The 23,016-nt window shown below is 36.3% G+C and overlaps 1 protein-coding gene and 1 pseudogene across 11 annotated transcripts in view; one reads left to right on the top strand and one right to left on the bottom strand.

Annotated features, from left to right (window-relative positions):
• Positions 1 to 23,016, bottom strand: part of CARF (calcium responsive transcription factor) — an 87,811-nt gene that overhangs the window by 30,934 nt on the left and 33,861 nt on the right. For 9 of the 11 annotated variants that reach the window (XM_019975275.2, XM_019975269.2, XM_019975293.2 and 6 more), the window contains 7 exons: positions 19,248 to 19,391; positions 18,352 to 18,585; positions 15,232 to 15,394; positions 14,202 to 14,265; positions 6,842 to 6,972; positions 6,093 to 6,459; positions 1,007 to 4,107 (listed from right to left, as the gene is read on the bottom strand). In XM_019975275.2, the coding sequence (XP_019830834.2) occupies positions 3,989 to 4,107; positions 6,093 to 6,459; positions 6,842 to 6,972; positions 14,202 to 14,265; positions 15,232 to 15,394; positions 18,352 to 18,585; positions 19,248 to 19,391 (1,222 nt within the window). In that variant the 3' untranslated portion in view covers positions 1,007 to 3,988. Of the gene's footprint in view, positions 1 to 1,006; positions 4,108 to 6,092; positions 6,460 to 6,841; positions 6,973 to 14,201; positions 14,266 to 15,231; positions 15,395 to 18,351; positions 18,586 to 19,247; positions 19,392 to 23,016 lie in introns of those variants that run through there. The other 2 variants (XR_011561463.1, XM_019975313.2) reach the window with 2 other exon arrangements.
• Positions 16,528 to 17,345, top strand: LOC109569714 (large ribosomal subunit protein uL30 pseudogene; annotated as a pseudogene).

The following is a 23,016-nucleotide window of genomic DNA, read 5'->3' as shown; positions in this document are numbered from 1 at the left end:
CCAACAAAGGTCTGTCTAGTCAAGGCTATGGTTTTTCCAGTGGTCAGGTATGGATGTGAGAGCTGGACTGTGAAGAAAGCTGAGCGCTGAAGAATTGATGCTTTTGAACTGTGGTGTTGGAGAAGACTCTTGAGAGTCCCTTAGACTGCAAGGAGATCCATCCAGTCCATCCTAAAGGAAATCAGTCCTGTATATTCATTGGAAGGACTGATGCTGAAGCTGAAACTCCAGTACTTTGGCCACCTCATGCAAAGAGTTGACTCATTGGAAAAGACTCTGATGCTGGGAGGGATTGGGGGCAGGAGGAGAAGGGGACGACAGAGGATGAGGTGGCTGGATGGCATCACTGACTCAATGGACATGAGTTTGGGTAAACTCCGGGAGTTGGTGATGGACAGGGAGGCCTGGTGTGCATGATTCACGGGGTCACAAAGAGTTGGACACAACTGAGCGACTGAACTGAACTGAACAGGTATTTAGATAAAAATAGTACATTATTTTAAATGTCTAAAGCCTAATCAGTTGATGGAGAAGAGTCAATGCAGTCCCTTTCTGGAGAGAGTAAGATACTCTATGATCCTGAAAAACAGGCAGAGTGGAATAAAGGGGAAAAAAGAAAGAAAAAAAGCCAAGAGGGAAAAAAATTAATGATCCTTCCCTTTTAAATCATATATTCTTATTATTACTCCAAAAATATAAAACTGTACTTAAAGATGTTATAATTCCAAAAATATGGGGGGTGGGGGAAGAACTGTTTATACCTTATTACATGCATTGTTTTAAAATGCTGATAGTTGGCTACGTTGAGAGCACTAAATACATTTATATCCCCTAACATAATAATAACAGGAATTACTGGTAGTTATCCTTTAAAATGTTTAGGTTCCAAAATGAACATAAATCTCTAGCCAATATTTTCAGGTATTAATGTGTTTATTTAGCATCTTCAAGATGAACAAAATTACCACTATGCCCAGGAAATGTATAAAAAGAAAACAAACAAGTGTAAGAAAAAAATAACACAAGATTTTTTAATGAAAAAAATTATAACAAGAACACTAAACATTAAGTTACTATATATATATATATATACACACACACACACACACACATATACACACATTTTAAACTTTTTAAAAAACCCGGTACAAAATTAAACTGCATCTTTCTCATATTCACATGATTACGTATGTATTTTGACAGGATATAAAGATGGAACACACACGGCTAGGCCTCAAGATTAGAAATTCTAATGCAGGACCGTGTCATCAAGTCTATTTTCTATTACTTTTGTGACTTTTAGGAAACATTTACCTTGTATAAGACATAAAAGCTTTTTAAGTATGTTAACCACTTACATAGAAAGTTGAGGGAAAGACTCACCATGGCTGTGTTTATCTATAATTCACTGTAGTGTATATAATGTTCACTCAGAGGCTTGGATCATAACCACAATGAAGAAACAAGCTCAGCTGTAATAATGAATTCTGACTGCTTATTCTGAACACCCAACTTTCTACTACAGATATACACCTTGTAACACATGACACAAAAGAGTATATGTCAAACTTTGTTGTAGAGCTGTTAGGAGAATGCCAAATACAGATACTGAGAACTCTATGTGCTGTATTTAATACCCTGTGCATTTAAAAATAAACTGAATATTGAAAATATGTAAACATACTTTTTAAAAAGCAATGCTAAGCACCTTTAAAATACAATACTGATATACTGTAACTGAACATGCATTTAGAGGACAAATGAATTTTTATAAACTAATTTAGAAAGCATTTTTAAAGAGCTACTCATTAAAATACTTACATGAAAATATTGATAGTTCCAGTTCCTACCTAAAAACCAAAAGAGTATACAATTAGGGATTTAAACCTTCATGCTCTTTTTTTTCTTTCGCTTTTTGCTTTTGGGGAGGATGTACTGCAACTTTCTGTTTTCATGAAAAAAATGTCGGAAGAGACAGTCACATAGAATGGAGTGAGAAATGTTTTTAAACTATGTTTTGTTCTTTTTTAGGTGCCAAAGTCTGGATCCTATACCATCTCTCATCCTCCTAGGTAACTGACTAGAGTCTGTATCTTAACAAGCATTTCTCCTTAACAACTCAACATCAAAAAGCAAGGAATGTCTCCAAAGGAATAGAGTTCAAGAAACTATAATTATCTATTGTCATTAATGAAAAGTAAAGATCTATTACTTGAAATACTGAAAAAAGTTCCCATAAAAACTAGAAATAACAAATGAAAAGAATATTACCCACAATGCAATATTAAACTATAAATTAATTTGGACTTATACCCGTTAAGTACACACAAACTAAGAAAAATCTGGGTTTGAGGTAACTAAGAGTTGTGTTCAGCTTAGCATTGACTTCACACACATGCACACATAACATAGATTTGGCAGCCTGCCTCTATAAATGCTGACATCAAGTATTTTTGATTCTTAGGAAAAGGAAAAGCAATTCTTATTTTAAAAAATCATGAAAAAAAATCATCTATGTAACTGAATATTAACTTTGCATTAAATAGAGGTGTAAATAATAAATTTTATGTTAAATAGGGTTTAAATATAAAGAGCAAGGAATTTTAGAATTCTATCTACTTCTAAATTAACAGTGCTTTATACTTAGATACATGTTGTGTACCTGAAACAAAGTGAATTAAGAATGTGAGACTGGACTTAGAAAAGCCAAAAAGACTCATATTCATATAAAGTACTAAAGATAAATTTCATATGCTGTATGCTTTGAATATTAAACACTAATATCCATTGAAAATCATTATTATTTTTGAAATGAAAATTTAAATATACCCACAAAAGGTCTCTGGGTCGGGGGGAAAGGCTTTAGGTTGATTTCTTGATAGCTGTATCATTTCTAATTTACCAACCTTCCAGAAAAGAGAAGCTTATAATGAATATACTGATTAGTATGTATTCAGTATTTGAAGTAAATATGCTTATTCAACAAGCAAATATAACACACTAGTTGTTTTAAAGTTTTAAATATGAGCTAAATTTTAAACTATAAATCTTTACCTTGAAAGATTACCATCTTTCAAACACCATCAATTTATTAAGAACTCTGGCACAGAAAAATAAGTACAACTCAAATTCTTTTCTAACCAGAGCTGATTCTTTAATACAAAATAGGAATAAACATCTTCTGCTGATATCAAAAAGTTCCCCTGACTATCTAGAAACACTAGGGAATTCTATTATTCTTTCTGAATTCTCTCCATTTCTACATTTTTCAACCCATAAGTAGTATTTTTAACTATAACATCATATAAATCCATGCAAAAGGCATTTATTTCTCTTGCTTATTTGACTCAAGTTAAAATTCTCAGTACTTAATCATGACACAGTAAATTTCTATGAGATGACCATTGGTATACTACTTGTTTCTAGTTATGGAAGAAGTTAAAATGCAACTACATAGTTTTCACAGATGTGAATCTTGTGCTTAATATTATGATGCAAAATCTGTTGTTTTTCTTTGCAAATAAGACAGACTTCAGATATTCTCTTGTCTATTAATTTAAAATGTTTCTTCGTAACTTTAAAGAGGGAGTTAGTTCTTTTAAAACTTAAAAAAAATCATCACACACACATATATACTCAAATACTGTTTTTGATGTTCTTTTTTAAGAACCAAAATTAGATATTTTCAAAGGATGAATTAGATAACTATTTGTGTTCAGACTGTATCACTGTGGATAAGTTCAGATGATCTTCTGAAATACTGGCCTTATCAGATAATCAAAAGTATAAGAATTATATAAAATAAGAGTAAAATATCTCTTAAGGTAAAAATAGGGAGTTAGCAACAAACATCAGTTTTGAATTAAAGCTGCTCATTGACCCAGTCTTCAGTCCACTTATCACAACGTTGTGCTTTGATAACATTCACCTTCTTTTTCTATGACATCAGAAGTCACCAGAGTTGTAAATTCTGAAAAGCTTCAATAATTTATGTAGCAGATAATTTCTTACAGTCCAAATTTGGTTTTGCTTCCAGAGACAAAGCTGGTTCTTTGGGTTCTTGCTTAACTTGGTTCACAGAAATGGTACCTTCTGAATTTTCTTCAACTTTAAAACCAAACATAAAAGAAAAACCCTAATGGTTAATATAATTTATAATACTGGAATCTTAAAAATTATATGAATTTAGAAGCAAAGCACAAAAACAGTATTTTGCTAGAACCAAGTAAATTTAGAAAATCAATTGATGTATTTGAGAACTCAGTGCTTCTGACATCTTAATGGTCATTCACACTAAATTCCTTCAGGATGGAAAAAAAAAAAAAAAGAAACCAATAAAACTGCCAAGTTATTCTCTTCAAAATATACTCTGACCAAAAAGCAGTCCATAATTTGACGAAATTATGAGGAATATCTCATAGTTAAACTTAACTCTCCTTAAATACTTGTGTGCCCAAAAGTGAGGAAGCCTCTCGTTATTTGAAAATGTTTTTTTTTTTCTTTTTTACAAACATCAAGCATGTACTACAAATCATTGATGTGTTACCATTCATATGGTTTGCATACATGCTCATTTATTTTTAAAAAATGTTGTCTCCATAAAGAAACTGTACTACAAAAGTACTTCAGAAAAAAATATGCCACATCTTAAATGACAGCTCTGACTTAGCTGCACAGCTAGGTGTTGCTTATCTGAAATATTTCAGAATGTACAACCATTCTGATTTCAAAGTACTTATGAGCAAATTAATGTAAGTGCAGCAAACCAGCAACAGTACTGACATCTGGCACCTAGGATACCTACGATACAATCTTTTTCTTTCTCAGAAATCTATCAGTTTTTTTTCTCTACCAATTCTCAGGAAAATATCAGTTTTTCAGTTGCTACAGGGAATGAAACTTAAGGGGATTCTACTTGGTCAGAAGTGCCATGGACACACCTAATGATTGTCACATATGGGTTAGAGTTTAGCTTATGCCATATCAAGAAAACTAATACAGGATAGATTTGAGTAATCCTGAGAATTCATATTTAGGTGACATAGTCTCTCAGATCATGATCTAACTTGATACATCATGCAAGTTCAGATCCAAAAAGGGTCTCTTTTAAGGCAATTTAAATTAGAGCTCCCAGAAATACCCTGGCACAACAGAGGGAAGGAAGCATCTTGGAACAGGAAGATGCTTTGGAGGCAGACAGATCTGGCTTCAAATGTCCTCTCTGTCACTTACTACATGTGATTTTAAGGCAATTATGTAAACCTCCCAGAGCTTGGCCTCCCCATCTGCAGAATGGGAACATTGCTGGCTATTTCATGGAGCAGTTGTAAGGATCACTTTCAGTAAATTTCCTAGAGACAACTGCCACAGCCCTCTGGATAAATTTTCTTAAAAGTAATAAATTTAAAAGACGGTGATTCTTTTCTGGAAGGAACTATCTCATACATGGAGGGAAAATATATGTTCTAAGGATAATTTCTAAGAAAACTTTTTTTTCTTGAAAGCAAACTGCAAATCTCTTTCCACAAAAATGCTCAATCCAGAACAATTTGTGGCATACATCAGGTAGGAATTCAGAGTTTATTACTATGTTGACTGGGTTCATTCCAAAGTGAAGGTAACAAAGTCTTGATTAAACCCAAGTCCTCAAGTCTTCCTAATTCCCTTTCAATTTCCATAGGACTCACTCAACATGTAAGTTTACAACTTAAATTCCTTTTTAACCTTTACATCCGCAAACTTTACCCCATTTTTGTGTGCTGCAATTTTTCTATGATAACCTTTACACTGAATAGTTTTTAGTTTTTCTAATTTTTTATCATGTATACAAAAATGACCTTCCTGATTTCACATCACCACAGATTTTCCATGTAAAACTAGGTTAATTAAGGAATGAATAATCTCGATAAAGAAAAAAAATTAAGTTTACAAGCTATTAAACTCATGCTCACAAAACTTTCCTTTTTCTTCTGGTTTTATTTTATTTATATATTATATACTCACTGAATAAAAAACAATAGTTTTTTTCCTGTAGTGTAATACTGATGATAGTCCATAAAGGTTAAAAAAAAAAAAAGATGATTTTAACTTACTAAGAACTGGTGGGCTGTCTATAATCTGTATTGGTATGGTCTGCACATTTCCCAATAGAATACGATGAACATTTCCTTCCAGAGTCTCTGTATCTTCAACATCTTCAACTTCTACCAGCTGATCCACTGCAACTAGATTTTGATCTGGTCCTGGAAGGTTACTCATGGTAGAAGAAATACTACTGTTTGGGGTTAGAGGTGTATCTGTTTGAAGGCAATGAGTCTGACCAAGCAGTAGAGAATTATTATTCATTACAACACTTCCTACTGAATCCAGAAGTCTTGAAGGACTGGAGGAGGGGTGGTTATTCACTGATATTAGAGCTGGTGATCCATCAGAAGTGAATCTTGGTTGTAACTGCAAACCCTTTTGAACCAAAAAGAGTTATATCAAATGTTTGAATTTACTGTGTATGTTGTTTGCTTTTAATGTATTATTCTTTTGACCCAAACTTAGAATAAAAGCTAAGAGTATAGTTACTAACAAATATTAAGTGAGGACAGAACAAAAACCAAAGGAAAACTGCACTACTAAATTTTCTTGCATGCATAATCAATTCGAACTTTTCCAAAACATATTGTTTAAATTATCATCTTAAATTAAGACACAAAAAAGTCAGAAATTTAATGATAAAAACATCACTGACCATGTTCATAATTCCATAACAATTCTGTAAAATCCCAAAGAAAAGAAGAGAGGTTGAGAAGAAGATAAGGGCCTCAAATGTGGTATTACATTGGATACTTACCTGCAGGTGTGTGAATATTTTTGGCTGAAATGAAGAAAGTGAGGAGAGCAACTGGGCTGGTTCTGGTGACAAAGAATTCCTTGTCTGATTTGTTTCCAATTTGCTGGAAACTGATTCTCCTTGTGAATTACCTAAATTATATAAAAAATAAATTATTAAAATAATTTTTATGGCTACACTTTATTACAGCCTATACTATCAGAAATGGAATAGGAAATAAGGTCAAAGGACTGCAAGAAGTTATATCTAATTGTCTAGTCTACTATTTCTAAAACCACATAGTTCATCAGAATCACTAAGAAAACTTTAAAAATATACAAATTCCTAGATTCAGCCTCCAGTAATTTTAATTCAGCATAGCTAGGATGGGTTGTAAGAAACTATTTTTTTTTCCTTGAAAGATTCTATACCTGTAGTTCTAACCTAGTCCATTTTTCATGCTGTAATACTGGGCTTACACTTCTCCAGATATGGAGCACCTACTGAGTTTCTCAGTTACAAAGACGAAACTCAATTCATCTTTGGTAGCCCTAGTGCCTAGGACAATCCTGAGCATAAAGCAGGTCTTCAATAATAATAGTATTAAATTTCTTTCAACAACTCAATTTGGAATAAATCAATAGGAGTAAAAATTTCTTTCTTTTCTAAATGTCTCAATTTTTAAGGTAATTGTCCTTAGGGAATATGAGTCCTCCTCAAATTCCTCCTCAAATTTGGGTTATATGTTAACCCAATTATATTCATCTCTTTAAGTCAATCAAAAACAAATAATCAATAACTAATGGGACTTCCCTGGTGGTCCAGTGGTTAAGGCTCCATGCTTCCAATACAGGGGGCATGGGTTCGATCCCTAGTCAGGGAACTAAGAACCCACATGCTACATGGTGCAGCCAAAAAACCCTTATCAAACAAAAAACAACTGTTTATTGCTTCCATACTGCATATTGCACCCATGTAACTGGGTAATTTAAAAAAATGGCCCTACTATCAGACAAGGATGGATTTAAGTACTGGTTTTTCTCTGGCAACGTGTTAAGTGCCAACATGCCAGTTAACAGTTTCTAACCTTCACTTTCCTCATCTGTATATCCAGGATAAGAGAATTTTTCTCAAAGGACTACTGAGAGAATTAACAGTATTCTCACATTTCTAGGCTTCTCCATTTCTAACTGTCCCACCTCAATTCACTGCAGTCTCCCACTACTATGAGCATGCCCTAGATTATTCCACATGTAAAATCTCTATTTCAAACATCCCATTCTCTGATCACAACATCTATTCTTCCAGGGATTTTTCTCAGGTGAAGTGAAAGATGCTCGTCGTGTCTGACTCTTTGCGACCCCGTGGACTATACAGTCTATGGAATTCTCCAGGCCAGAATACTGGAGTGGGTAGCCTTTCCCTTCTCTGATGACATCCAACCATCTCATCCTCTGACATCTCCTTCTCCTCCTGCCTTCAATCTTTCCCAGCATCAGGGCCTTCTCTAATGAGTCAGCTCTTTACATCAGATAGCCAAAGTACTGGAGCTTCAGCTTCAGCATCAGTCCTTCCAATGAATATTCAGGACTGATTTTCTTTAGGATTGACTGATCTCCTAGCTGTCCAAGGGACTCTCAAGAGTCTTCTCCAACTTTTTTGAACCACAGTTCAAAAGCATCAATTCTTTGGTGCTTAACCTTCTTTATGGTTGAACTCACATTCATACATGACTACTGGAAAACCATAGCTTTGACTATATGGACCTTTGTTGGCAAAGTAAAGTCTCTGCTTTTTAATACACTGTCTAGGTTTGTCATAGCTTTTCTTCCAAGGAGCAAGTGTCTGTTGATTTCATGGCTGCAGTCACTATCTGCAGTGATTTTGGAGCCCCCAAAAATAAAGTCTCTCACTGTTTCCCCATCTATTTGCTATGAAGTGATGGGACTGGATGCACTCTCACTTGAAGAGAAAAGAGAAGCTATGAACTATCCATCACCAAAGCTAGCAAATACCTTCCTCTTTACCTACCTCTTCAGGTCTCTCCCTTCCTAACATACTTTCCTTCAACCCCGTACCATAGCAAACTTTTTGAAAAAGTTGTCCACACTATCTACACTTCCTTCAATCATTTCCCATTCACTCTTAACTCATTCCAATATGGCTTCCTCCCAGTCCACCTCACTGAAATGACTCTGGTACTCATGCTTCTGCAAACTTGATCTCAGGATCTTCTCTCCTCTGCTACCAATATTCTACTCTTATGCCAGTGTTGCTGAGCTCGGTAAATACCACGATCAATGAGCTGTTCATGGAAGAAATTCAAGAGTCATCCCAGATCACTCCCACTCCTTTACCTATCACACCTATTCAATCAAGAACCAGTTTCTAAGACTACTCTGGTGATGTCCATGTGTAGAGTCTTCTCTTTTGTTGTTGGAACAGGGTGTTTTCTATGATCAGTACATTCCCTGGCAAAACTCTGTTAGCCTTTGCCCTGCTTCATTCTGTACTCCAGGGTCAAATTTGCCTGTTACACCAGGTATTTCTTGACTACCTACTCTTGCATTCCAGTCTCCTATAATAAAAAGGACATCGTTTTTGGGTATTAGTTCTAGCAGGTCTTGGAGGTCTTCATAGAACTGTTCAACTTCAGCTTCTTCAGCATTATTGGTCAGGGCATAGAATTGGATTACTGTGATATTGAATGGTTTGCCTTGGAAATGAACAGAGATCATTCTGTCGTTTTTGAAATTGCATCCAAGAACTGCATTTTGGACTCTTTCATTGACTATGATGGCTATTCCATTTCTTCTAAGGGATTCTTGCCCACGGTAGTAGATATAATGGTCATCTGAGTTAAATTCACCCATTCCAGTCCACTTGAGTTCGCTGATTCCTAAAATGCCAATGTTTTACTCTTGCCATCTCCTGTTTGACCACTTCTAATTTGCCTTGATTCACGGACCTAACGTTCTAGGTTCCTATGCAATACTGTTCTTCATAGCATCAAACATTACTTCCATCACCAATCACATCCACAACTGGGTGTTGTTTTTGCTTTGGCTCCGTCTCTTCTGTCTTTCTGGAGTCATTTCTCCACTCTTCTCCAGGAGCATACTGCGCACCTACTGACCTGGGGAGTTCATCTTTCAGTGTCCTATCTTTTTGCCTTTTCATTCTGTTTATGGGGTTGCAAGGCAAGAATACTAAAGTGGTTTGCCATTCCCTTCTCCAGTAGACCACATTTTGTCAGAATTCTCCACCATGACCCTGAAGCTCTTGGGTGGCCCTACATGGCATGGCTTATAGTTTCATTGAGTTAGATAAGGCTGTGGTCCATGTGATCAGATTGGTTAGTTTTCTGTGATTGTGGTTTTCAGTCTGTCTGCCCTCTGATGGAGAAGGATAAGAGGTTTATGGAAGCCTCCTGATTAGAGAGACTGACTGAGGAGGAAACTGGGTCTTGTTCTGATGGGCAGGGCCATGCTCAGTAAATCTTTAATACAATTTTCTGTTGAAGGGCAGGGCTGTGTTCCCTCCTTGTTATTTGACCTGAGGCCAAACTATGGTAGAGGTAATGAAGAAAATGGCAACCTCCTTCAAAAGGTCCCATGCACTCAGTGCCCCAAAGATGGAGAAGCTTTATACAGTCAGCAAAAAAGGACCGGGAGCTGACTGTGCTCAATGCAAAAGTAGGAAGTCAAGAAACACCTGGAGTAACAGGCAAATTTGTCCTTGGAGTATGGAATGAAGCAGGGCAAAGGCTAATAGAGTTTTGCCAAGAGAATGCACTGGTCATAGCAAACAGCCTCTTCCAACAACACAAGAGAAGACTCTACACATGGACATCACCAGATGGTCAACACCAAAATCAGATTGATTATATTCTTTGCAGCCAAAGATGGAGAAGTTCCATACAGTCAGCAAAAACAAGACCGGGAGCTGACTGTGGCTCAGATCATGAACTCCTTATTGCCAAATTCAGACTTAAGTTGAAGAAAGTAGGGAAAACCACTAGACCATTCAGGTATGACCTAAATCAAATCCCTTAATATTATATAGTGGAAGTGACAAATAGATTCCAGGGATTAGATCTGATAGAGTCCCTGAAGAACTATGGACAGAGGTTCATGACATTGTACAGGAAGGAGTCAGTGATCAAGACCATCCCCAATAAAAAGAAATGCAAAAAGGTGAAATGGTTGTCTGACGAGGCCTTACAAATTGCTGAGAAAAGAAGAGAAGCAAAAGGTAAAGGACAAAAGGAGATATGCACCCATTTGAATGCAGAGTTCCACAGAATAGCAAGGAGAGATAAGAAAGCCTTCCTCAGCAATCGGTGCAAAGAAATAGAGGAAAACAATAGAATGGGAAAGACTAGAGATCTCTTCAAAAAAAAAAAAAAAAGAGATACCAAGGAACTTTTAATGCAAAGATGGGCCTAATAGAAGCAGAAGATACTAAGAAGAGGTGGCAAGAATACACAGAAGAACTATATAAAAAAGATTTTCACGACCCAGATAGTCACGATGGTGTGATCACTCACCTAGAGCCAGACATCCTGGAATATGAAGTCAAGTGGGCATTAGGAAACATTACTAGGAACAAAGCTAGTGGAGGTGATAGAATTACAGTTGAGCTATTTCAAATCCTAAAAGATGATGCTGTGAAAATGCTGCACTCAACATGCCAGCAAATTTGGAAAACTCAGCAGGACTGGAAAAGGTCAGTTTTCATTCCAATCCCAAAGAAAGGCAATGCCAAAGAATGCTTAAACTACCACACAGTTGCACTCATCTTACACGTTAGTAAAGTAATGCTCAAAATTCTCCAAGCCAGGCTTCAACAGTACATGAACCACGAAGTTCCAGATGTTTGAGCTGGATTTAGAAAAGGCAGAGGAACCAGAGATTTAATAGCCAACATCCGATGGATCATCGAAAAAGCGAGAGAGTTCAGAAAAACATCTACTTCTGCTTTATTGACTATGTCAAAGCCTTTGACTGTGTGGATCACAACAAACTGTGGAAAATTCTTGAAGAGATGGGAATATCAGACCACCTGACCTGCCTCTGAGAAATCTGTATGCAGGTCAAGATGCAACAGTTAGAACTAGACATGGAACAATGGACTGGTTCCAAATCGGGAAACAAGTACGTCAAGGCTGTATATTGTCACCCTGCTTATTTAACTTACATGCAGAGTACTTCATGAGAAATGCTGGACTGGATAAAGCACAAGCTGGAATCAAGACTGCCGGGAGAAATATCAATAACCTCAGATATGCAGATGACACACCTGATGCAAAGAGCTGACTCATTTGAAAAGACCCTGATGCTGGCAAAGATTGAAGGCGGGAGGAGAAGGGGACGACAGAGGATGAGATGGTTGGATGGCATCATCGACTCAATGGACATGAGATTGTAAACTCCGGGAGTTGGTGATGGACAGGGAGACCTGGCATGCTGCAGTCCACGGGGTTGCAGAGTTGGACAAGACTGAGAGACTGAAATGAACTGAAGATAACTCTTAAATGTGCCTAATTCTTGTATAAATGTCACCAACTGCAAACAACACCACTATCACCTTTCATTTGGAAAGGTGAAAGGACCTCCTAAATCTATTATGCTTATTCAGTTTTATCTCCAACCACTGTCTCTACTTAAGACCACTTAAGCATTAAGTTCCTTGGTCATGGCATCCTCTTTCTTGCTTAGCGTTTGAACATGCTATTCCTTTGATTAGTAAATTCCTATTCATTCTTCAGTTCTCAGTTTAAAAGTCACACTTTCTACTACTATATATAAAATGGATAACTAATCATAACCTACTGTATAGCACAGGGAACTTTACTCAGTGCTCTGTGGTGACCTAAATGGGAAGGAAATCCAAAAAACAGAAAATATGTGTATACACACAGTTGATACACTTTGCTGTACAGCACAAACTAACAGCCGTTTTAAAGCAACTGTCCTCTAATTAAAAAAAATAAAAATAAAAGTCACTTTCTCAAATGTCCCTTCCCTACTCTCTGGACTAAGTTACATATCTCTATCACTGTTCCCACATAGTTTGGCACAATTCTATCATGGTAATACTGTCAACTCTCTCTCATTGTAATACCATTACTATTCATTATAGTAGTTAATTAGAATATGCTGTAGTCTTTTTATCTTCCTAAAATTTAAATTCAATGAAGCAAGAAACTTACTTTTCTATGCTCAGCATACACTGAATTAAATATACACAGAACAAAAGAATAATTCTAAACAATTTGCAAGCTATTCTATAAGCAAAGTAATTCTTAAAGGTCAATAGCCAAAGACTAAAAAAAAATTGTATTCTACATATTATTAATTTATTTTAAAGTATTTATTTACATGTTAAGTTTTTAGAAGCCACTATGCTAAGAACTTCTCACTTTCATGCATTGGAGAAGGAAATGGCAACCCACTCCAGTGTTATTGCCTGGAGAATCCCAGGGACAGGGGAGCCTGGTGGGCTGCCATCTATGGGGTCGCACAGAGTCGGACACGACTGAAGTGACTTAGCAGCAGCAGCATGCTAAGAACTAGGGATATTAATTTGAATATGATTCTCAGCTCCTCCTCACTAGGGGGAACGCCAACAGCCTTTCTCTCTGGGTGTATATCTCTGCCTTGCCCCTGCATCTTAACTAAACTAACCATTTCTCTGAGTACTGTCCCACTTTTTCTGCTATGTCTCTGGTAACAAACTTTGTACCTGCATTTACAAAAAAAAAAAAAAAAAAAACACAATTCCCAAATCATAATAAAAGATATATATCCATAAACAAAGAATAGCATGTTAAATGCAGAGGTAAATAAAAAAGAGTGAATATCCAAATTTACATAGGGGGATGAAGTTAAGAAAGCACCTAAGGCCAAAGAAACTGCAATTTGAGTGGTGAGAGGAGTTTGCCACTCAGAAGAGGAGAAAAGACATTTCTGGAAGACAGAACAAAAGGGCTGAAATAAGCCTGGAATATGGAGAGAACACAGGAGTAAGAAACATAAGAGAAAAAGCAAACCATACAAAATGGACAATAGTTTCCTGATCAAGGTATCTTAGAGTTATTACTATTGAAATTAGCCTAGCTTTAGAGTAAACCAGGCTAATAATCATTAGCCTCAAAATTTCAATCATAAAAATAAAATCTGATATATACATAGGAAATTTAAATAGCTAGAAATATTTTTGATAAATCCTAACATAGTTGCTCTTGCCTCTTTGGGCCATGGTTTCCTTATCCATAACTTAGATGAGACAAATTAGATGAGATAATATCTTAAATATTTTCCAGTTTTAACACTGCTTGATTTTATATCTTGAAATTGAATTATTCAAGATAACCTACCTTCTGCAAGTGTAACTGTCACAGTCTCTCTGAGAATATTCCCACTATCTGTAGTCCATTGAAGCTGAAATGGGAACACTTACTTCAGTAAAAAGAACAAAGCATTTATCTCTAAAACTATTTTAAAATAGCAATGCAACTGTCATATCTTACCCAATCATAGTATAAATGTGCTGTATTCTATAATTACTTTCTTCACTTGTTCACATTCTCAAAGCATAAGTATACTTAACTACTCAAATAAATTATCTTCCCAAGTTCAGATAGCAAGAATTTGACAAAGACTACTGGTACTCAAATCTGTTTTAGTTTCTGAATTTTGGATAGTGAATGACTAAGCGTTTTGGATAGAAAAGAAGAGTAGCTCAAGCTTAGTAACAAATCTCAAACTATTCAGTTACTGAATCTAGAGATTAAAAATGTAGACAGCAGATATTGTTACTTGAGATTTTAATGCCAAAATCATTGTGTGTATCACAATTAGTAGTTTCTGGGTAATTTCCAGGTAACCATTGTGTATATTACTATCAGCAGTTTCTGGGTAGTTTATACTCTCTTCAGAGTAGGTAGAAATGGCCACTTTGCTGGGGGTAACTACAGTATCAGAGTATGAGGTAAGCTTTACATCCGCAGAGGGCATATAGAACCAACATCATCACATTCAAGTCTATACTATTCTATTTAAACTTGCTGACATATTTAAAAAGAGGTGGAGATATACATACTATGCACTCAATAAATATCTGTCACATAAATAAGATATACTTTTATGGAGATAAAATATGTTGATTTTTAAGTGAAGATTACTATTGTTATTATAGTCACGGCTAGAAATTCACTTAAATTTCTTTTTATGGGAGTAATAAAAAACATTTTAGTTAAATCATCACCTAAGAGTTCAGTGTTTACATTTTGGGGAAAAACACTATTTTTCCTTACATCACAGTTATTTATATGGCCTAACAGCAACCACGAATTAGCTGAGAAAGACCATTGGTAATAAAACAAGAAATTACAGTTGTAATCATACCGTTGCTGGAATAATCTCTGAGTTACATATATTATCTCCATTTCTCAAGGATTTCTGTACCTCATGGATGTGATTTCTTATATCATTTACAGTTGGAAAAAAGGATAAATTATGTCTTTCAGGTACTTCATCAGGTTTGAAGAGTTCCCTTTCGACAAATTTTCTGTGGAAATATAAAATAGAATAAAAACATAATCTAGCAATCTAATAATTTAGTTATAGTGAGAAAGGTTCTCTTTTAGCATATAATTCTGTAAAGTATGATTTACAGCTTTATAAGTAATTTATATTTTTCTACTTTTTTCAACACGTTAAGTCATAGAATTCATGCAGATTAAAAGAAAGGTAATATTTTCACTGGTTAAACACCTGCATATCTTAGAATGAGCTTTGATATTTTTATGAATTTAATGAAATCACTATTTTCAGTTCAAACATAGTATGCTTTTGAATGCTTACTCTGTCAGTCACTGACCTGAACACTTTATATCTGCTGCTGCTAAGTCACTTCAGTTGTGTCCGACTCTGTGCAACCCCATAGACAGCAGCCTACTAGGCTCCCCCCGTCCCTGGGATTCTCCAGGCAATAACACTGGAGTGGGTTGCCATTTCCTTCTCCAATGCATGAAAGTGAAAAGTGAAAGTGAAGTGGCTCAGTCATATCTGACTCTTAGCGACCCCAGGGACTGCAGCCCACCAGGCTCCTCCATCCATGGGATTTTCCAGGCAAGAGTACTAGAGTGGAGTGCCATTGCCTTCTCTGACTTTACATCTAGTATCTCCTTTAACCCATCCTATAATCTTGTGAGGTAAGTATAATCAACATTCCGACTTTACAGAAGAGGGAACTAAGGGCTACAGAAATTAAGTAATTTGCCCAAAGTCATACACCAGGCTAGTAACTAAGACAGACTAGGCCTATAACAAATTTACACATATAAATATATTTCATTGCTTTCAAAAGTCTTCAAATAATATATGAAAAATGATCTGCTCAAATTTCACAAGTAGACCAAAAAGATAGAAATAAAAGGCAATGTTGCCACAAGATGGTATAAAAAGTAAATATATAAAAAGAAATAATAAAATTAAATATACACATGCTTTGTGCATTATATTCAGTAGGCCATATTGCAGAGCTATATCATACTTCTGTTCTTAAGATTTAGGTTTAGTAAAATAGTGGATGGCTTACCAAACTTTGGCTCTGTTCTAACAATGCCCCAATGTAAATAAACATAAAATGTCTAAGAAATCTGTTAAACAGAAGTCATGTATTAATTAAGAAATAATCTGCTCTTTCCCGGCTGGAACCATGGAGGGTGCAGAAGAGAAGAAAAAGAAGGTTCCTGCTGTGCCAGAAACCCTTAAGAAAAAGCGGAAGCATTTCGCAGAGCTTAAGATCAAGCGACTGAGAAAGAAGTTTGCCCAAAAGATGCTTCGAAAGGCAAGGAGGAAGCTTATCTATGAAAAAGCTAAGCATTACCACAAGGAATACAGGCAGATGTACAGAACTGAAATTCGAATGGCTAGGATGGCACGAAAAGCCGGTAACTTTTATGTACCCGCGGAACCCAAATTGGCATTTGTCATCAGGATCAGAGGTATCAATGGTGTGAGCCCAAAGGTTCGAAAGGTGCTGCAGCTCCTTCGCCTCCGGCAGATCTTCAACGGCACCTTTGTGAAGCTCAACAAGGCATCAATTAACATGCTGAGAATTGTGGAGCCATACATTGCATGGGGGTACCCAAATCTTAAGTCTGTAAATGAATTGATTTACAAGCGTGGTTACGGCAAAATCAACAAAAAGCGAATTGCCCTGACAGACAACACATTGATTGCTCGATCTCTTGGGAAATATGGAATCATCTGCATGGAGGATCTGATTCATGAGATCTATACCGTTGGAAAACGTTTCAAAGAAGCAAACAACTTCCTGTGGCCCTTTAAATTGTCTTCTCCACGAGGTGGAATGAAGAAAAAGACCACCCATTTTGTAGAAGGTGGAGATGCTGGCAACAGGGAAGACCAGATCAACAGGCTTATTAGAAGGATGAACTAAGGTATCTACCAGGATTATTATTGTAATCTGGTTAATAAACAATCGAAACAAATTGAAAAAAAAAAAAAAAGAAATAATCCTGGGAAACACTCATTCAGATCTGACTACACAGTAACCAGCAGGAATAAGGTCAGTTAAGAAGCAGAAACCATGGTGAAGAGCAAGGTTGTACACCTAGACTTTACTTCTAGCTATATCTCTTTAACCATCCCAAGTCTCCACTTCCTCATCTGAAGAATGAGGATAAATACACTAAATTTATAAAGTCATAGGAATAAATGAGCTTGTGCCTATAAAGTACTTAGCATACTATTTGGCACACACATAGTAAATGCCTCATATTTATAATAATTATTATTATTATATCCTGAGTACCAATAAAATTAGACCAGAGTACTATATGGGGCTTCCCCAGTGGCTAAACAGTAAAGAATCCACCTGCAATCCAGGAGCCACAGGAGACATGGGTTTGATCCCTGTGTCAGGAAGATACCCTGGAGGAGTGCATGGCACCCCACTCCAGTACTCTTGCCTGAAGAATCCCATGGACAGAGGAGCCTGGTGGGCTGCAGTCCACAGGGTCGCAAAGAGTCGAACACGACTGAAGTGACTTAGCATGCACACACAGAGTACTACATATAAAATTTCATTAGACAAAAAATTGCTCATATTATTTTGTTTCAATAAAATTTAACTGCACATTTCAAATGGGTTAAAACAAATATCTTGGCCAATGTTTTAAAATCTTTGCTAAAAATTTTCTTTCTATAAAGGTATTTAGTATGTAATTCAATATATATATCATTTTAAAATAGTCTAATTTGCCAAATCTGAACATAGAATATCTCAAATGAGTAATTCAAATCATTACTCATGGCTTGCAAGGCATCTGCTAAAAGTGATCAACACATAAATAATATTATTTTAATATGTTAATAAACTATATTCCCTGCATATTGATAGCATATATCCTGGAATATGTCTATAATGTTAAGTGTATTATTTAAACCAGCAAACAAAAATGAAAAACATAAAAGAACAATTTGTTTCTACTGTACCTTAGCTGTTTTCTAACTGCATACACTTGTTCTATTCCCTGTGATACTAATTCTTGAATTTTATGTGCTACTTGAGGATGTAGACGTGAGGGCAATGTACAATTCTCATCTCTAATTGCAGCTTCTTCTTCTTCAAGAGAAGATATGGGAAAGGAGGAAGATGATAAAGGGAGGCAGGGAGTCTCTAATTCATGATACTGATGAGCTTGCTGCGTAGGTAACTGTACATACCACCTAATGAGAGAAAATATTTAAAATTATATTACTAGAAAAAGGCAAGAATTATATACTTCTGTTAATACTCATCAAGAGAAGTAATAATTTTTTTGAAAAATTATATATAATAATATCATATTAAGTGTTTCCCAAGTACTTCAGTGGTAAAGAATCCACCTGCCAATGCAGGAGATGTGGGTTTGATCCCTGGGTCAAAAAGAGCCACTAGAGAAGGAAATGGCAACCCACTCCACTATTATTGCCTGGGAAATGCCATGAACAGAGAAGCCTGGTAGGCTATAGTAAATCAGGTTGCAAGAAAGTACTAAATATATAATAAAACCTGTTTTATTATATATTTATTATTTATTATATATTATATATTTATTATTATATAATAAAACGTGTTTCCAAATATGAGTTTATCATGTTGGGAAAAAACTTCCATGTGGTATACAGAATTCTTTGGTCAAAATTATCCACATGGGGTTGATGAACTCAATGACTTATACATGGCAAATCAGTTTAATATCTAGGGAGCTACTAATACAACATCTACCTTATAGAAACTATTTCTTAATGGAATAATTGGAAAACATAATATAATTTCTCTTATAGACAGAATTCTTGTAAAAGGAACACAGTAACTTGTAAATACAAGAACAATGTAAACGTCATACCTAAGAACACCACCAGCATCTACCAAGTTCTTTTTTAGCAAGTTAAAGGCTTTCTCCTGCTCCATTCGGATTATCTTCCTGTCAATTTTGGGGTCTGTAGGAACTCTATAGTCAGGAAATTTCTGTACTTTTTTAATGTAAATCCTTTTCATAAGAAAAACAAGAATTTGCTCCATTAAACTATAATCTCAAGATTATCTAACTTGTCAAACAGAAGTTTAATTTAAGCATTACTAAAGTTTAGAGAAAATTCGATTATCTAGAAAGCATTCAGATCATTATGTGAAAGATATGCCATAGTCTCAGTATATAATACTTAGCAAATTAACAGTAGTCATTACTTTAGTAAAAATGTCTAAACACTATGAAACTAACTTTTTTTTTTCCTGGATCTGTCTCTTCTCCATTCTCCTGCTCATGCCTAATTACTGTAATGCCCTCCTTCTGGGGCTTCTAGCCACCATTATCTCATTTCTTACATCCACTTGCTATATCAATGCCATAATAATTCTTCACATTTGTACCACTGTTGAAATCTATTTGCGCCTTAATCAAGTAAAAATGATTTAGCAGCATTCAGAGCATTCTATATGATTCTAGTTTATTTATCCATCTTTTAATTTCTTCAAATATTATATTGCTTTTCATGTGAAGTTTATCATCTCAATGTTCCATCTCCCTCCTTCCCAAGATACACAATGTCGTTGCTGGGCACAGAGTCAGTTCAGTTCAGTTCAGTCGTGTCTGACTCTTTGCGACCCCATGGACTGCAGCATGCGAGGCCTCCCTGTCCATCACCAACTCCCGGAGTTTACTCAAAATCATGTCCATTGAGTCGGTGATGCCATCCAACCATCTCATTCTCTGTTGACCCCTTCTTTTCCCACTTTCAACCTTTCCCAGCATCAGGGTTTTTCAAATGAATCAATTCCTTGCTTCAGATACTGGAGTTTCAGCTTTACCATCAGTCCTTCCAATGAATATGCAAGACTGACTTCCTTTAGGATGGACTGGTTGGATCTCCTTGCAGTCCAAGGGACTCTCACATCTTCTCCAACACCACAGTTTAAAAGCATCAATTCTTCAGCACTCAGCTTTCTTTACAGTCCAACTCTCACATGCATACATGACTACTGGAAAAACCATAGCTTTGCCAAATGAACCTTTGTTGGAAAAGTAATATCTCTGCTTTTAAATATGCTATCTAGGTTGGTCATAACTTTCCTTCCAAGGAGTAAGTGTCTTTTAATTTCACGGCTGCAGTCACCATCTGCAGTGATTTTGGAGCCCCCAAAAATAAAGTCTGACACTGTTTCCACTGTTTCCCCATCTATTTCCCATGAAGTGATGGGACCGGATGCCATGATCTTCGTTTTCTGAATGTTGAGCTTTAAGCCAACTTTTTCACTCTCCACTTTCACTTTCATCAAGAGGCTTTTTAGTTTCTCTTCACTTTCTGCCATAAGGGTGGTGTCATCTGCATATTCGAGGTTATTGATATTTCTCCCGGCAGTCTTTGTTACAGGTTGTGCTTCATGCAACCTGGCATTTCTCATGAAATAATCTGCATGTAAGTTAAATATATACAACCTTGACGTACTCCTTTACCGATTTGAAACCAGTCTGTTGTTCCATGTCCAGTTCTATCTGTTGCTTCTTCACCTGCATACAGATTTCTCAGGAGTCAGGTCAGGTGGTCTGTTATGCCCATCTCTTCAAGAATTTTTCACAGTTTGTTGTGATCCAAACAGTCAAAGGCTTTGGCATACTCAATAAAGCAGAAGTACATGTTTTTCAGGAACTCTCACTTTTTCAATGATCCAATGGGTGTTGACAACTTGACTCTGGTTCCTCCACCTTATCTAAATCCAGTTTGAACATCTGGAAGTTCACGGTTCATGTACCATTGAAACCTGGCTTGGAGAGCTTTGAGCATTACTTTGCTAGCGTGTGAGATGGGTGCAATTGTGCGGTAGTTTGAGCATTCTTTGGCATTGCCTTTCTTTGGGATTAGAATGAAAACTAACCTTTTCCAGGCCTGTGGCCACTGCTGAGTTTTCCAAATTTGCTGGCATATTGAGTGCAGCATTTTCACAGCATCATTTTTTAGGATTTGAAATAGCTCAATGGGAATTCCATCAACTCCACTAGCTTTGTTCATAGTGATGCTTTCTAAGGCCCACTTGACTTCACAGTCCAGCATGTGTGGCTCTAGGTGAGTGATCACACCATTGTGATTTTCTGGGTCGTGAAGAAATTTTTTGTATAGTTTTCTGTGTATTCTTGCCACGTCTGCTTAGTTTCTTCTGCTTCGGTTAGGTCCATACCATTCCTGTCCTTTATTGTGCACATCTTTGCATGAAAAGTTCCTTTGGTATCTCTATTTTTTTTTCTTTTTTGAAAAGATCTCTAGTCTTTCCCATTCTATTGTTTTCCTCTATTTCTTTGCATTGATCAGTGAGGAAGACTTTCTTATCTCTCCTCGCTATTCTGTGGAACTCTGCATTCAAATGGGTATATCTCTCCTTTCCTGCTTTGCCTTTTACTTCTCTTCTTTTCTCAGCGATTTGTAAGGCCTCGTCAGACAACCATTTCACCTTTTTGCATTTCTTTTTCTTGTGGATGGTTTGATCACTGCCTCCTGTACAATGTCATGAACCTCTGTCCATAGTTCTTCAGGGACTCTGTCTATCAGATCTAATCCCTGGAATCTATTTGTCACTTCCACTGTATAATTTTAAGGGATTTGATTTAGGTTATACCTGAATGGTCTAGTGGTTTTCCCTACTTTCTTCAACTTAAGTCTGAATTTGGCAATAAGGAGTTCATGATCTGAGCCACAGTCAGATCCCAGTCTTGTTTTTGCTGACTGTATGGAACTTCTCCATCTTTGGCTGCAAAGAATATAATCAGTCTGATTTCGGTGTTGACCATCTGGTGATGTCCATGTGTAGAGTCTTCTCTTGTGTTGTTGGAAGAGGCTGTTTGCTATGACCGGTGCATTCTCTTGGAAGAACTCTATTAGCCTTTGCCCTGCTTCATTCTGTACTCCAAGGCCAAATCTGCCTGTTACTCCAGGTGTTTCTTGACTTCATACTTTTGCATTCCAGTCCCCGATAATGAAAAGGAGATCATTTTGGGGTGTTAGTTCTACAAGGTGTTGTAAGTCTTCATAGAACAATTCCCTTGAGCTTCTGTAGCATTATTGGTCAGGGCATAAACTTAGATTGCTGTGATATTGAATGGCTTGCCTTAGAAACAAACAGAGATCATTCTGTCATTTTTGCGATTGCATCTAATAACTGCATTTTGGACTCTGGCTTACTATGATGGCTACTCTATTTCTTCTAAGGGATTCTTGCCCACCGTAGTAAATATATTGGTCATCTGAGTTAAATTCACCCATTTCAGTCCATTTTAGTTCACTGATTACTAAAGTGTCGATGTTCACTCTTGCCATCTCCTGTTTGACCACTTCCAATTTGCCTTAATTCATGGTCAGTTTTCATTCCAATCCCAAAGAAAGGCAATGCAAAGAATACTCAAACTACTGCATAATTGCCCTCATCACACATGTTAGCAAATTAATGCTCAAAATTCTATAAGCCAGGCTTCAATGGTACGTGAACTGTGAACTTCCAGATGTTTAAGCTGGATTTAGAAAAGGCAGAGGAACCAGAGACCAAATTGCCAACATCCGCTAGATCATGGAAAAAGCAAGAGAGTTCCAGAAAAACATCTATTTCTGCTTTATTGACTATGTCAAAGT

This window comes from Bos indicus, chromosome 2, assembly GCF_029378745.1.
Source record: "Bos indicus isolate NIAB-ARS_2022 breed Sahiwal x Tharparkar chromosome 2, NIAB-ARS_B.indTharparkar_mat_pri_1.0, whole genome shotgun sequence".
Lineage (NCBI taxonomy): Eukaryota > Metazoa > Chordata > Mammalia > Artiodactyla > Bovidae > Bos > Bos indicus.
This window is presented reverse-complemented; position numbering and strand designations above follow the sequence as displayed.